Source organism: Oenanthe melanoleuca, chromosome 23 (genome assembly GCF_029582105.1).
Source record: "Oenanthe melanoleuca isolate GR-GAL-2019-014 chromosome 23, OMel1.0, whole genome shotgun sequence".
NCBI lineage: Eukaryota > Metazoa > Chordata > Aves > Passeriformes > Muscicapidae > Oenanthe > Oenanthe melanoleuca.
In genome coordinates this window covers 4,592,201-4,606,798 of record NC_079356.1, presented here as the reverse complement: position 1 = coordinate 4,606,798, position 14,598 = coordinate 4,592,201, and the positions used below count along the sequence as shown (strand labels likewise).

At 42.4% G+C, this 14,598-nt stretch overlaps 2 protein-coding genes across 4 annotated transcripts; one reads left to right on the top strand and one right to left on the bottom strand.

Annotated features, from left to right (window-relative positions):
• Window positions 1-373: 373 nt before the first annotated feature.
• RBBP4 (RB binding protein 4, chromatin remodeling factor) lies at window positions 374-7,967 on the bottom strand. Of its 3 annotated transcripts, none has more exons than XM_056509028.1 (12): window positions 7,737-7,967; window positions 6,589-6,736; window positions 6,223-6,368; window positions 5,106-5,279; window positions 4,357-4,472; window positions 4,093-4,253; window positions 3,879-4,005; window positions 3,705-3,782; window positions 2,607-2,683; window positions 2,439-2,496; window positions 2,234-2,344; window positions 374-1,484 (listed from the first exon to the last, which is right to left on the bottom strand). In XM_056509028.1, exons 1-12 carry the CDS (start codon window positions 7,750-7,752, stop codon window positions 1,419-1,421), a joined length of 1,278 nt encoding a protein of 425 aa, XP_056365003.1. In that variant the 5' UTR covers window positions 7,753-7,967; the 3' UTR covers window positions 374-1,418. The 3 variants fall into 3 exon arrangements, with proteins under 3 accessions (XP_056365003.1, XP_056365004.1, XP_056365005.1); XM_056509029.1 differs by having other exon boundaries at window positions 6,589-6,733; XM_056509030.1 differs by lacking the exon at window positions 7,737-7,967 and adding an exon at window positions 7,415-7,639.
• A 40-nt stretch (window positions 7,968-8,007) lies between these two features.
• ZBTB8OS (zinc finger and BTB domain containing 8 opposite strand) lies at window positions 8,008-14,032 on the top strand. The gene is made up of 8 exons (XM_056509033.1): window positions 8,008-8,332; window positions 9,363-9,542; window positions 10,739-10,763; window positions 11,333-11,454; window positions 11,630-11,712; window positions 11,974-12,026; window positions 12,197-12,233; window positions 12,852-14,032. Exons 2-8 carry the CDS (start codon window positions 9,455-9,457, stop codon window positions 12,936-12,938), a joined length of 495 nt encoding a protein of 164 aa, XP_056365008.1. The 5' UTR covers window positions 8,008-8,332; window positions 9,363-9,454; the 3' UTR covers window positions 12,939-14,032.
• Window positions 14,033-14,598: the final 566 nt, after the last annotated feature.

Genomic DNA, 14,598 nt, shown 5'->3' with positions numbered 1-14,598 from the left:
GCCTTTTCACTCTCAGAGCTGCATCTCAAAAACCCAAATTTGTTTGTCAAACCAAGGTGTTTGTATCAAATTTGTGCTGCAGGATAACAAAAAACAAGGGGCTAAAGGCAGAGTTAAAATGCAGACAGCAGCAGGACTTGAGGGGAAGAACAATTCAGTGATTTGGTGGCTGCTCAGGGGTTCAAGTGCCCATTAATTTATTTCACAAAGCAGCAGGAATAAGAAGGGGAGAAATATCCAATTTGATGTCTTAAAAATTAAAAAAATAGCTCTACCAGCAACCTCATGGACACACACAGGTACAGACCACATCCAGCTCTCTGAAAACACCCTTAAATCAGGAAAAGCAGAAACAGCACAAAACTGCCCAAACTTTGCAGCGTTTACGTAGAAAAACTTTATTCCAACTGAAGGACTTACATGGAATTAGTCATGAGGAGATGGAGAGTAACAGGCTGCTGGTGGCACTGGACACCCAAGTGGAAGACGTGCAGACCTTGTGCTCAAGGACTAAACTCCTAAAAAAAGTAGTTTTCATCCACATTTCATTTGTTTTCCACCAGCTGCCAAGGCTGTTGAGGGCACCGGGGTCATCCGTTGGTACAAACAAACACCTTTTACAACTTGAGGGCTCCCCCAAGTTTTAAAAACCATTTCACAGAAAGGAAAGAAATATTATGTGAAAACACAGCTCAAGAAACACACAACAGAGCAAAAAAAAAAAAACAAAAAAAACATGGGAGGTGAAGGAGGTTCTGCAGGAATAGCTAATGAATCCAAACCGCTGGTGCCCAGCAGGAGGGAGGAAAGGGAAAGGAAGGAATGAAAATCCCAGAATTGCCAGGAGAGAGGAAAAAAAAAAAAAAGAAATTTCAGTTCAAGTCAGAACTTGCAAGTCTTGTATCTGCAAAGGCAGAAAAAGCCACAAGGTACAGATAACTAAAGGAATTCCAAGGTTTCTGAGTTGTACTGAGGAGGACAAGACCTTCCACACCATTTCTGAGCTGTCAGGGGATTAACACTTGGATCATCTCTGTTGGCTCCAGCCCACTCAGGCAGCTCTGCCAACTTAACTTTTGTTTAAATTAGGCAAAAGCCTGTGGCTGGAGCAAGCAAAAGAGAGAGAAAAAAACCCTAATCCCAAGCTTGCAGTGTGATGAAGGCAGTTAAAAAGAGACAGCCAGACAAAGGAGGCTGCTGGAGGGATTCTGGTCAAGGAGCCACAGCCTCTGGCTAAGGGGGCTGAGCCCTTTTCTTTTTTGTGTTCTCAGGGTGTGGGTGGAAAAGGCTGTGATGGGATCTACAGGAGGATGGCTGAACACAAAATCTACGTGTGTGTCTCAAAACCAGTGTTAAGTCAATATCAGGGCTGAGAGGGAAGAGAAGGAGAAAGACTAAAAAGAGGGAGAAGCTTCCATCTAGGATCCTTGACCTTCTGGATCCACACTTCCTTCAGGATCTTCATCATTGTAGATGTTCTCTGCCTGCAAGACAGGGATGGAGACACTGAGGGAGCATTTCCCACCCCTTTGGACAGGATTGCAGAGAATTCTGCTCATTTTTTTATTTGCAGATATGGATCACCCATCTCTGATCCCATTAACATCAAAGCAGCAACACAAACAACCTTATCCATAAATCTCAAAAAATGTCCTGTAAAAAGGAATCTGCTAAAGGAAAGTCCATTGCAGGACTTTAAAAGTGTTTCAAGTATTTATTTTTTAGATCCTTTACTCTGCAGCACTTTCTAAAAGAACTACACAGAAAGCTGCCAAGAACAAAATTTAGAGATAAACAAAAAAAAAAAATTAGGAAAATGGTCTTGTTGAAGGTCAAGATTGCTTTTTAAAACCTTCAACAACTGGGAATGTAGAGCCCAGCAAACTGTTCCTGTTCACCAGCACCCTTTTCATCTTTGGAGAATGAAATCTCAAATATTCTTTAAGACAATAATAGAGAAACCTCAATTTCATCCTTGGTTCTCACACACTGGTTTCATTCAAACACAGAAGGGAAAAATTTCCTTCTGCACCAATATTTTCTTTTTTTTAAACACAAAACATCTCCTGAGTATTTGGAAACCATTGCTCTGGCCAAAGCTAAAGGGGATTTCACTGCCCCTTTGAGATGTCAGCAGTGCTACAAACTGGATCATTCTGTAAATAAAAGCAGGAATGCTGAAATCCAGGAATTTCAACAGCATCACCCACCTGCACCTTCCCAAAGAACTCACCATTTGCCAGACTTGCATGATATTATCTTCTGATACAGAACAAATGACCCAGGGCTCATTGGGATTCCAGGAGAAATCTGAGATCTTTGCAGTATGACCACCATGGATAAACTGGGATTGGGGAAACAAAAAGGGGAATGGTTTGAAATTTGCACTGCAGGGTGAGTGATAGGTGAAAAGCATTAATGAAAGTGAAAAGACTCACCAACAGCTCTGGGGGACCATCCTCAGCATCTTCAGGGGATTGCTCCTCTCCAATTTTACTGAAAAAAAAATAGGGAAGAAAAAAAAAAAAAAGGTGAGGGTTATTTTGGGTGTTTTTTTTAGATATGATGAAATTAATTAATAATATTCTGAGGAATTTGGGATTTACCTCAAGTCCCAAACATTTAGCCTGCGGTCTGTGCCACTGGAGGCCAGGATGGTTTCATTATGGGGAGACCACTGAACCTGCAGACAGGGATAAATTCAAAAGTGAATTTTGAGAAGCTGTAACATTCTCCAACACTTCATTTTGTACCCTGAAAACTCTACAAGAACTCAAACTGATAATAACACAAATATGTGTGAATAACATTTATCTGAATATTCACACACACACACAAAAAAAAGACATTTCACCCAAAAGGTGCCACCTGGAACTTTTCCTCTAAAAAACCCCAATTTGTTTCCAAGTGCAAACAGCTCCCAAGGGTATTGGCTGCTCCTTATCTTAATAAGGATTGCACAAACAGAACCCAGGGATTCCTTCAGCAGCAGGCACAGCTCTCACATGAAAAGAAATCACTGTAATGAAGCTTAACTGCCCAAAAGCTCACATTTAGTGCTTCTGCTGGAGATAAAGCTCTCCAGAACACACCACTCATAATAGGATCACAGGATTAGGAAGGAACACAGAATTCTGCACATTAATGTGGCATTTCAGGATTCTGTAATTTTATTTAGACATAACACAGTCTGAACTGATAATCCCTCCACCAAAAAAAAACCCTCTCTACATATTTTTCCTCTGATTAAGGCACGAGTTGGAAATATTTAATCTGCTAAGCAGGTGCTGCCCATGATGTGAACATTCTCAATTTACAGCAGCAAAATCAGCAATTATCTTTTGTCAGAGAGTGTTGAAGCTTCCTGCAGGACCAGGCTGAGGAGATGGAAACACTGCAGCCATTTCCCTGGGCCTCCTGCTTCAATCTGCTGCCATGAATAATTTAATGGACTCTGCACTGCTACCATTTCATCCTTGTGCTGTGGTTAAAGCTTCAGAGAATTTCCCTGATCCCTTTCTGGGCACTCCTACTGTACTGGAGCTCTGCAGCTCCACAACAACACCCAGAGAAGTATAAGCAGATAAAAAAATAGAATATGAGTTTTTAAGTGCAAAAACATTGTGGAAAAACTACTTTTCTTTTCCAAGCTGCTGAGTAGAACTAAGTCTGTGAGGATAAAAGATAAAGACTTTTTTTTATACCTGGAATATTTCATCTTTATGTGATTCAAAGGAGTGCAGCTTCAGTTTTAGGTTCCTCAAGTCCCATAGAGCAACAGTCTAGAGGGGGAAAAAAAAATATTTTGTTGAAGTAACCAGCATGTACATGCACACCAGAAAGTGAGCAAGGATGTTTCAAGATTCAGGCAGAAGTACCTTATCAGCTGATCCTGTGGCCAGGATAAACTCACTGTAGGGGTTGAAGGAGAGGCAGTTCACCTCAGCTGTGTGAGCATCCACAGAGTGACTGGGTTTGGAGGTGTTGTTTGACCGGGTGTCCCAGCTGAGAAGGGAAAACACAGAATTAACAAAGGTTTGTGTCCCATTTCACTGAGTATGGGACAATTTGTGAAGGGGTTCCCTCACTTACATCATGAGCTTCTGGTCATCAGCAACAGATCCAAACAGGGACTCATGGAGCAGGTGCCAGGACACATCCTCCACCACTGCTGTGTGTCCTGTGAAGATGGTCTTGGCATCCACCACTTTGCCTTCTTTGGGAACAGCACTGATATCCCACAAGCAAATGGTCTTTAAAACAACAAAAATGTATAAAATGTATATCTTTAGGCTCTCTTTCCCTCCTCCCCCTCCAACCCAGGATGTTTTTAGCCCAGCTGTGGCCAGCACTCACATGATCATCAGAAGCACTCAGCAGGTGCCCACTGAGGTTGGGGTTCCAGGACAGCCCGTACCCCTCCTTCTGGTGCCCTCGGAGGCGCAGGTCGGGGTTGCACTCTCCAGAAGGATCTGCAACAAGGCAGGGTGAGGATTCCAGTGCCTGGAATCACTCCCAGCACATCCTGGAATACCTGGCATTAAGTTTATTATTTACTTTAACCCAGCAGTCACCTCCATGTTTTGGCCTGAGTTCCAGCTGGAGGGAGAAGCAGCAGCTCAGCTGTTACTGCTCAAAAAACTCCTCCTGAACACTCAGAAATACAAGGTGAGATATTTTTTTTCCTCTCACCATCTCCAGCTCTACTTTTAAAGTGAGGAAGGCACTTTTGATCCTCCCCACAAGTGGCAGAAGGAGTTACTTTAAACAATCTTACTGAGTTAATAGCTAAATGACTGTTAATATATTTACAGGATATCAGGGGAACAGCTCAGCTACCCACCAAATCACAGATTCCAAAAAATCCACCTTCTACCACCTCAAATACCTCACAGTGAGGTGACAAAACAAGCAGTGGAAGTGCGGGAAAATGTTTCCTTTTCTGAGGATACACTTGGATACACATGTTTAAACTTCATACAAAATAACCTCCTGAATAAACACCCACTCTGCCCTAAAATCCCAAATAAGGGGTGACCCAAATAATTTTTAAAGCTCATTTTTCAGCCCTGGGGGATGAGCTGGCTGCTCTCTGAAGCACAGACCTGGTTTGGAGGGGTGTTTGGTGTAATCAAAGACCAGGACATCACTGGAGGGAGTCTTGGTGGCAATGATGCAGGGGTTCTGGGGCATGTACCGGGCTCTGTTCACCTCCCCCTCGTGGTTGATCTTGATTTCAATCTCAATTTTTCCACTTACTGAGCCAAAGCCTCCAAATTCTAGGAATAAAAGAGTTGTGAATATAAACCAGTTTTAAAACAAGGCATAAAGAGTTGAATCAAGCTTTGCTATCAAGCTCTCAGAATAGAAACAGCTGTGGTAAAAACAAATCATATTTTTAGGACTGTGATACAACTCCCTTATCTTTATACATAAAACAACTTAGCAATTCATAAAATTGTGAACTTTGTGAAAAAATAATTGAGTTGTGGATTATTTTAAAATTAATTTTAAATATTTTTGAGAAATACTAAAATAGAATAGAAACAAGTATTTATGAGACAACCCCGTGTTCATAAACAACTTTAAAAAGCCCAAAGATCAAAATACTCATTGCACAATCCAAACTTCCTGTGAAAAGAGCAAACATTGGATCATGAAGGACTTTCACCAGGTGGAAAGATTGATTCAGCCAAGCAAACAGGAGAAATGTCTAACTTGGGCCAGCCACAAAGGTTACAAAGCATCCAATTCACATCTGATACATGGAATAAACACAATTTCACTCCAGAGGGGCTGGGATAACAATCAGGCAGCAGAATTCTCAGACAAATGAAGGAACTTTGAAATGTTACACTTGCCTGATATAAGAAACATTATTTTACACGAGTTTGTGTAAAAATTTTTTGCATGACTTTACAAATGTGGTAATAAAAACACCAATTAAAAGCACTGCATGGGGTTCAAGGTCAGCTCCTGAGAAATAGGGAAGGGAGAGGTTTTCCCACATAAATACTTTTGCAATTAACCTTCTGTTTCCATCATTAGATTATTAACACACTCAAGAAATAGAGTATTTGCTTATTAAGGAGGCACCACTTAAAAATACATTTTTTTTAGAAGAAAAATCTGAATTTTGCTGCCTGATTTTTAGGGAAAGACATATCTTATATTGAGAAAAAAAGGGGAAAAATGTTAAAATCCCTGTTTTTGGGCTCTTACCTCCTTTCTCACTGTCATAGTGGGAAGCATCAAACTGGGCATCATCATTGGGCAGCTGCACACTGGCAATCACCAGGTGGTTTTGCTCATCTGAGGTGTGGGTGCCCAGCACCAACCTGTGGATGCTGAAATCTTTGCCTTCAGGTCTGCAGAGGAAGAGAAACAAAACAAGGATGACAAAATCTCTTCCCTGTGAGGATGGGGAGGTCCTGGCACAGAAGATGTGGCTGCTCCATCCCTAGAAGTGCTTTAAGGTCCCTTAAATCCCAATTTGGGATTCTGTGATCTCAGCCTAAAAGTCTCTCAGCACAACCCCGGATTTGCTGTTTATTCTGCTTTAAGAAGAGAGCAGAAGGGTCCCTTTACCTTGTGACATCAGGAAGCCACTGAGCAGTCAAGCTGGGCCACTCCAGGGCATGGGTCATCACCAGATCATACAGGAAAGGGGTGTTCTTTTTCCATATCTTATACTCCTCGTTGATCACACGCTCTTCCACTGCATCATCAAAGGCTGCTGAAGTGTTTTTTCAAGAAATACATAAAATTAATTATTTATAAATTGATTTATAGACACACAATGCTGTGGGCAGGCAATGGATTAGAGTCAAGTACATCAATCACACCCTATTTTGCTATTTGCTCTATTGGAGTAGTTACTAAATGGTTAAAAATCCCCTGTTGCACATGCTAATCCTTTTTTTCTGGATATATAGCTGGGAATTAATATGTCAAGTTTAATCCCAGGGCAGGCTGGACAGGGCTTGGAGCAAGCTGGGACAGTGGAAGCTGTCCCTGCCATGGCAGGGGTGGGATGGGATGAGTTTACAGTCCCTTCCAACCCAATAAATTCTGGCATTATTTGATGATGATGGTGTTAAAGCAGCACAATAAAACTCTGAGACTCAGCGCACAGGAAGGCCAAACCCAGACTGGTAACAATGTTTTAAGAGCAGCAACTGCTGTTTAACAGGTCTGGGTGCAGCCTTGAACTACTCGTTCCCAAAATCCAGTTTTCCAAGCCTCCTGTTGCTTTGTCGCTCTCGGACACTTTCTCGGCCCATCTGTCACCAGCCTCCGGTGTAGAGATGGCGACGGGCAGATCTGAGGGAGCTGAGCCGCGGAAAGGGGGCACCCCCATGGAAAAGGGGGGACTCCAAATGGACCGGAGCTCGTCCTCGGAACGGGAGCTCACCCATGAAACGGAGGCACCCCCAGGGCACCTGAGGCACCTCTTTGTCTGCCCGCTCCCCTCGCAGGGCACAGCCCGGCCCTCCCGGCCTCACAACCCCCTCCTAGGGGCACAGGGGCGGGCAGAGGGTGCCGGCCCGGGCCGCTCTCCCCGGTTGGTGCCGCGGGCGTGGGGAGGCAGCGGCGGCCATGACCGTGAGGGGAGCCCCTCAGGCCCCGCCCCCGCGCGCCCCCTGGCGGCACCGCCCCGCTCCCCTCACGCCGTAACGGGGGGGGGCACCGCGCGCCTCACGGCGGAGGCCGCGCCGCCCATACGGAGCCTTTACCTTCCTTGTCGGCCATGGCGCGGCGGGGGGAGCGCGGCGGCCGCGGTGCTCGAGGCGGGGCAGGCTGAGCGAGGCGGGCGGGCGGTTCCTGCGCTCGCTGCTCCGACCCCTCCGGCCGCGGCTCCGTCTATTGTTTCCTGCCCCCGCTGCGTGCGGCTCCCGGCGCCGCGCAGCCCTTCGCGCGCCAAGTCCGACCAATCAGCGCCCGCCGCCGGGAGGCGCCGACCAATCAGAGGCGAGCAAGGGGCGGGGACGGGAGCGCGCGCGGCGGTCACGTGGGCGGTCTGCCCGCTGGGAGCCGCCATTTTCCGGAGCGCCCTCAGCGCGCTCTTAAAGGGGCCGCGCCCCACGCTGAGGGGCGGCGGGTTCGGGTTTTAATCCCGGTCCTTGATCCCGGTCCCCGATTTAGAACGAACCGGTGGCTGCGGCTTCTCCGGTCACCACAGCCGTAGGCAGAGCGTATCGGGGCGGGACCGAGAGCTGTGTGGGCCGAGGCCTCCCTCCAGGGCCGCCCTGTCACCATCGGGTATCCTCGGCGTGTTATTAATTCTCTGTAATCATGAATATATTCCATTTTTCCACAGTGCAGTGCCGCGGTGAGTTTTAGAAATAGAAATATTTGTTAGTTCTGCTCGGCTGCTGAGGGTAACCTGGGACCGGAGTGTCCACAGCTGAGGCTTAACAGGTTTAAAATCAAATATTAAATCAATATCTGGGTTTATTCCTCAAGAGATACCCCGTGTTCTCATTTTCAAACTTCTCTTTCCAACACACCTAGATGTTTACCTGAAATTAGAAATTGGAAATCCTATATCTTGTTTCTAAGCCTTAGAGTTTAGAAGCAACTCCTGTGTAAAAGTTAAGGGATTTTTTTATTTTTGGATTGTTTGGGGAAGTGTTGGGTTCAGCTGTGGATAAATCTTGTAACGCACAAAAATATTAAAGAAGTCTGGAAATCTGGGGAGGAAAATTAATTAGCCCGAAGTTAATGAGGTTCTTCAGTTTATGTCTGTTGGATTTACAAATGAGCAGGAAAACAGCAAATTATGAGATCAGGTGTGAGAATCTGACTTTTAAATGGGGGAGGTGATACAGTTATTTTTAAAATTTATTTTATTTTAAAAATGAGCCAGAAAAGGAGCACAGGAAGCCCCTTGCAGTGGGTGACCTCTGGATTTGCCACACACGTGCTTTGAGGTTTAAATGTAATCCTTGTCTTAAGAAAACACAATTTTTTTTCCTCTGTAAGGGGTTTTTTTGAAGTCAGTGACACTTCAGGTGTGTGTGATGTACAATGGGCTGAGCACCCTCAAAAGAATTAATTAGAAAATTAAAATTAAGCTAAAAAGCGTGGAAGCTTAATTCACTTTAGAGCTGTTCCCATCAGGGCTGTGTTTTATTATTTGTGAATTCATTAAATGCTGATTGTACACAGGCAAGAAGAAACACAACTCCTTCCAGAAAAGCCAAAAATCCACAATTCCCATAAAGAATATTTCCCCTTGGCTGAACAAACATCACTCCATGGGTGTGGGGTTGAACTCCCAACTTTTTCATCTCCTATTTTAACAGAAAAAAACTGAAATGACACTGAATTAAACACTGAATCCTCCCTGTTCTCCACAGGTTGAATCACTGGACAGAAAGCAGGAAGTGAAGGAGGATTCCTGGACTTCCCCAGCAGCAGGAGGGGAGGGATTCCCCTGGAGCTCTCAGCCATGGCAGCTGAGGACAGGGATTACAACCTGACCGAGGAGCAGAAGGCTGTGAAAGCCAAGTACCCCCCTCTCTGCAAGAAATATGAATGTGAGTATTTTTAAAATATATTTTTTTTTAATATTATCGTGGTGAGGTGTGGGTGTGTCCGTGCTGAAGGGCAAGGAAGATAAGAGGAAATACAAAAACCAGAAATTTTCTTCATCCTGTTTTTCTTGTTACTTGCACTGAAAAAAAAAAAAAAATTAAATTAAAATAATTAATTTAAAGTAATTTATTTTTTTCTTCTGAACCATTTCTTAGCAATTTTTCTACCTCTCATGTAGGAAGAGACTTTCAAAATTGTGCTGGTCTTGTGTGTGGTGTTTTTACTCTACTTAAAGATGATTATCTCTACCTTTCCCCACCCTGGAATATCTCCTAAGGATGTGGGTGGCAGCCCCAGGGCCAGCTGAAGGCAGGGAACCATTCCCTGCCTGTTTTCTGTGTCTGTCTGGGGTGACTGTTTCTGTTATCTCTGTTAGAATTGATATTTTTAGTTCTTTATTTGATAGAAGTGTAGGAATACAGTGACACATCCCAACAGCCATGCAGTTTCCATAACTGGAGGAGTTTTTATCCCTCCTTTGCATCCAAAGGAATTTGTTTGCTTTAGAGACTGTTGTTGAGAACCCTTTAATAGTGTGTAATCTCTTTAAACAGCACCAGAACAATTTTTTAATTGAACATTTATCTCACATCCCAACTTAGTTCTGCTGCAATTTTGCATTTCTTTCATTCCTCTGAATAAATATAAATGAGGTTCATGTCCAACTGGATGTTAATCATGCTTCATGAGTGAAGTTTGCCTTCTATTTTATATCCCATCCTATGGGTTAAATTCTTCTCTTTGCATAATGGCTGCTTTTGGGTGTGGACAGGTAGATTTCCTCACTGAGCTGGAAATATTTGCAAATCTTATCCTCTGCATGAATAATTTTTAGTCCTGTAGACTTCAGCATAAACTCTTTACTGCTGGTGAAAGTTTCTTTTTATTGCAGTTAACTTATGGAAGCCTCTTGGGTTACACCAGCCAAACCCTTCACTGACATAATCACATTAAACAGGTTTTTTTTGGCAGAAAAAATCCAAAATTCCACCTGTGCTAAGTTTATCTAATATACTACAAAATAGTTTTATCACATGTGCAGATGAATGTTTTGTTAAAAAATCAGATATTATTATTTTTTTTAATCCTCGTGTTATAAATACTTTTGGTGACAACATTTCTTTTCTCTTCCCCTCAGATTTGGATCACACAGCAGATGTGCAGTAAGTGTGGGCAGCTGGGATTTCTCAGGGTGACAAATTGATTATTTTTCACACTGCTTTAAGCCAAGGGCAGTTTGCAGATGTAACACTTGTGGAGCTCTGAAATGTCACTCACTGGGTGCTTTGATGATCAATTTTATTCCTGCTTTTGGGACACCACAGAATCATGTTTGGTTTCTTTTCCTGAGAGTCTATGGTGCTTCTGACTAAGCCCCTGTGTTATTTGGAAATGTGCTTTGAAATCTTTTAATCCCCTCCTTTTAAACAAAATTTCTCCTGTGTGATTTACTTTTATAGACACCAATTAGCCACATTAGGAAAGAACTTTCTTGGTGGCTGGTAAACATTTATTTTCAACATTCTCCCACAAAACTCTCCTGACAAACTTCTCCTTCTAGAAAATCCAGGTGTTTTTTTGCTGATTCACCTCCTCTACCTGAACTCCCATGTTCTGATTGCTCTCCTGCATGTGACTTTGGGGCTGTTTCTTCTTGTTGTGACCCACTATTATATTCCAGTGATGACTCCATGTGTTTTTAGGTTCCAGTGATTATTCCATGTGTTTTTAGGCTCCATGCCTGGGGAGACACTTTGGAAGAAGCCTTTGAGCAGTGTGCCATGGCCATGTTTGGCTACATGACAGACACAGGCACTGTGGAACCTGTGGATACAGTGGAGGTACAGGCAGAAGGTGAGGATTGCACTTCTTATCTGGAGAGTTATGAGAGAGAGAAAGGTACCAGAAATCTCAATCTTCACACATAGTTAATTAAAATACAATTAAACATTGTTATCTGAATCTCCTGTACAGCTGAGGTGCTCTTAAAAATGTTTTTGCTGAGACAATCTCTGTTTCAACCACACAGGGCATGACCTGTTGTCTCTTCTCTTCCACTTCCTGGATGAATGGCTGTATAAATTCAGTGCTGATGAGTTTTTTATACCCAGGGTAAGTGTTCTGGCTTCAGATTTTTCCATTTGTAGAGCAAAGCTCTTTCCTGATAATCCCAGCTCTGAATGCAATGGTATTTTAGGGGGGAAAAGGAACACAAAAAATACAAGTCCTTGTCTTGGAGAGGATCTCGGGCAAGCTGGGCTGGTGGAAGGTGTCTAAACAGTGGGAAATAACCTTTGTAAATGGGATTTACTGGGAATTTCTGCCTGAAAGTGGAAGGTGTGACTGACACATTTCTCCTCCCACTCTCTGCAGGAAGTGAAAGTGCTTCACATTGACAGAATGCAGTTCAAAATAAGATCAATTGGGTGAGTTTAAACCATTGTCTGAAAATGGGTTGTGCACTTTTCTTGCTTATTTTGAGGCTTGAAATGAAAATCTCACTGTTCTGTGCTCATCACTGAAACTAATCATAGCATTTGGTAAATGTTACCAAAATTACAACCTCTCTCTTCTATTTTGTTTTTTGCCTTTACAGGTGGGGAGAAGAGTTCTCTTTAGACAAACACCCACAGGTAGGCATTGATTCCTCTTTTCCATTTTAGGAGGAGATGTGGTGTCCTTTAAATCAGAGATCAAAATATAAATGTGGCTGAACTCAAGATCTCACTTTCTGCATGGTTTTGTGACTGTGTCCCTGAAACTGTTGACATTTCCTCAGCACAAGCAAAACTCAACAAATTAACTCATTTGGCTTCTTTTTTGTGATGTAGATAACACAGAAAATCAATCTATATTCAGACCTTATGTGTTTGGGTTTCACACTATTGGTACAGATTTCTGCTTAGACAGTTCTTGTTTTCTGTTTTCTTTGGTTTTTTTTTCTAAAGAATTGTTAGAAGCAAAATGAGGTGTCTTGATCTGTGTAATTTTTAGCATAGTAAATGTTGATGGTCTGTCAGAGGTAAGAGGAGGAATTTGTGGTATTAAGAGGACAAAAAATAAGGAAAGAGTTCCCTTTTCATTATTTGGCCTGGCCATTATTGTGGCAACTTCTTTATTAATCAGAACAAATATAGTTACAAATATAGTAACTTTTTTGGGGAAGAAAATGGATAGCATTTGAGGAAAGTGATGAGAACTGATAAAAGGGATATAATTTAGAAAATGTATGGTTTGTGTCTCTTTTCTAGGGCACAGAGGTCAAAGCCATAACTTACTCAGCAATGCAGATCTGTGAAGATGAAAAGCCAGAAGTCTTTGTCATCATTGATATTTAAAGCAAGAAGAGTGTGGTGTGTGGATTTTGGTCATCATCTGGCAGAAGCCCCCTAAAACTGTAATCCCTGTGGGAAAAAAACTAAGAATTGGCCAGTTAAAATCAGAAATGTAAGGGACTAATTGCAGAGAGTGTCAGACTGTTTTCACTGAGAGAATAAGAAGAATTAATTGAGCTTTGGGGGATATGGGGAAGGAGAGGTTTGTACAGGTTAGAAGTCTCCAAGGAATGCTGGCAGTCAGCTTTTAAGGCTAATCCATGAAATACAGAAATTGGTGGAGCTGATAACTAAAATACTCCCTTTTTGCAGCTTGGCAGGAGATGATGTTCATCTAGATTGATTCCATTTGCATATTTCATGTTCTAATTCAGAGCTGATGTTCCTCCTCCATATTACATAAATCCAAAATAGCTGCAGTGGCTCAGATGTAATGTGGGCAAAAATAGGAGTGTTTAAAATTAGACACCTAAAAAAATGATGCCAATTAAACAAGCAAACCACCACATCTTTTAAACTACTTTAAAAAAAGAAGTCATGCCAGCAGGTGGTGCTGAATTGCTGTAAATAAATTGCCACATGAAATCCTAAAGCATGTGACTGTACCTGGAATCCTCTTATCACCTCTAAAAAGTTGGCAGCTGTGGGAGAAGGGAATGGAAATGGATGTCCCAGGTTCCCCCTGGGTTCACTCCCACCTGTATCTTGTGAAAACTGACTTTTTAAAAAAGCATAGTTTGGATCAGCCTAATTGTCTTTAAAAGAACAGTACAGACAATCTATAAACATCAAAGGATTATGGATTTGACTGAATCAAAATTAATCAAAAATAATCAAAAGTATGGGGTGGGTTGTTTTTTTTTTAAATCACTGGATGGCAAATGTGCATTACTTGCTGTTTTAATTTAATTTAAATATGAGGAGCATAGGCCTGGCCTGCTCTTTTGCCATAAACACTCCAAGTGCCTCACTGTGGTGTTTTACCTTATAAAGTCATCTTAAATAGTTCTGGTTTTATTTCCATGCTGTAAAGACAAAGGGATAAAAACCCTCTTATTTTTTAATAAAACCTCAATGCTGAAACATGCAAAAATAAATCTATGTTAAATTTTAACTTTGCAGACAAAGGCTGAGGTGCCCCAAGATCAGTCTCAGGCTATAATAACACACTGAAGTGCTCTACTTATTGAAATGCTGACAGGAGCTTGCTAGGAAAACATTTGGAATTAACTAAGTAAGTGCTATTCATCTAGTTTTGGTTGTTTTGGGGTTTTTTTTCAATATTTATTAAGTACTTGCTATAAAACATGCCTTAAGTTCACCTTGTTCCATTTGCACAGCTGTGGCAGTGGCAGGTTTCAGTTCACAGTGCTGCTCTCCCAGGGCTTTACAGTTAAAAAACATCCTCAGACTGCAAACCCTTCTGGGGGTGCCAAAAAAAATCCTGTAGATGTAGGAAATTTAAGGATAGAGTTGTGAACTACCTGGAAAAGACCTGCATTGATGGTTGTTAAATTTACAAATCTCAAGGAGAACTGGAAAAGGCTGGAGATTGGGAGAGCATTAGGGAATTATTGCAGAATTTGCCCCATTCTCATTTTTGCTGAGTTTATTGCAGCTGTTGGAGGCAGAACCTGGATGTGGATCAATATGGCTGTTCTCA

Bases quoted from the DNA above. Each gene is read 5' to 3' on its own strand.
- RBBP4 (XM_056509028.1), bottom strand. The intron at 6,369-6,588 runs GTAAAGGGACCC...CTTCCTCTGCAG, and splicing joins TGGCTTCCTGATGTCACAAG to ACCTGAAGGCAAAGATTTCA. The intron at 4,254-4,356 runs GTGAGTGCTGGC...GTTGTTTTAAAG, and splicing joins TGAGTGCTTCTGATGATCAT to ACCATTTGCTTGTGGGATAT.
- ZBTB8OS (XM_056509033.1), top strand. From the start codon at position 9,455: ATGGCAGCTGAGGACAGGGATTACAACCTGACCGAGGAGCAGAAGGCT. The intron at 10,764-11,332 runs GTAAGTGTGGGC...ATGTGTTTTTAG, and splicing joins GATCACACAGCAGATGTGCA to GCTCCATGCCTGGGGAGACA. The intron at 12,027-12,196 runs GTGAGTTTAAAC...TTGCCTTTACAG, and splicing joins TTCAAAATAAGATCAATTGG to GTGGGGAGAAGAGTTCTCTT.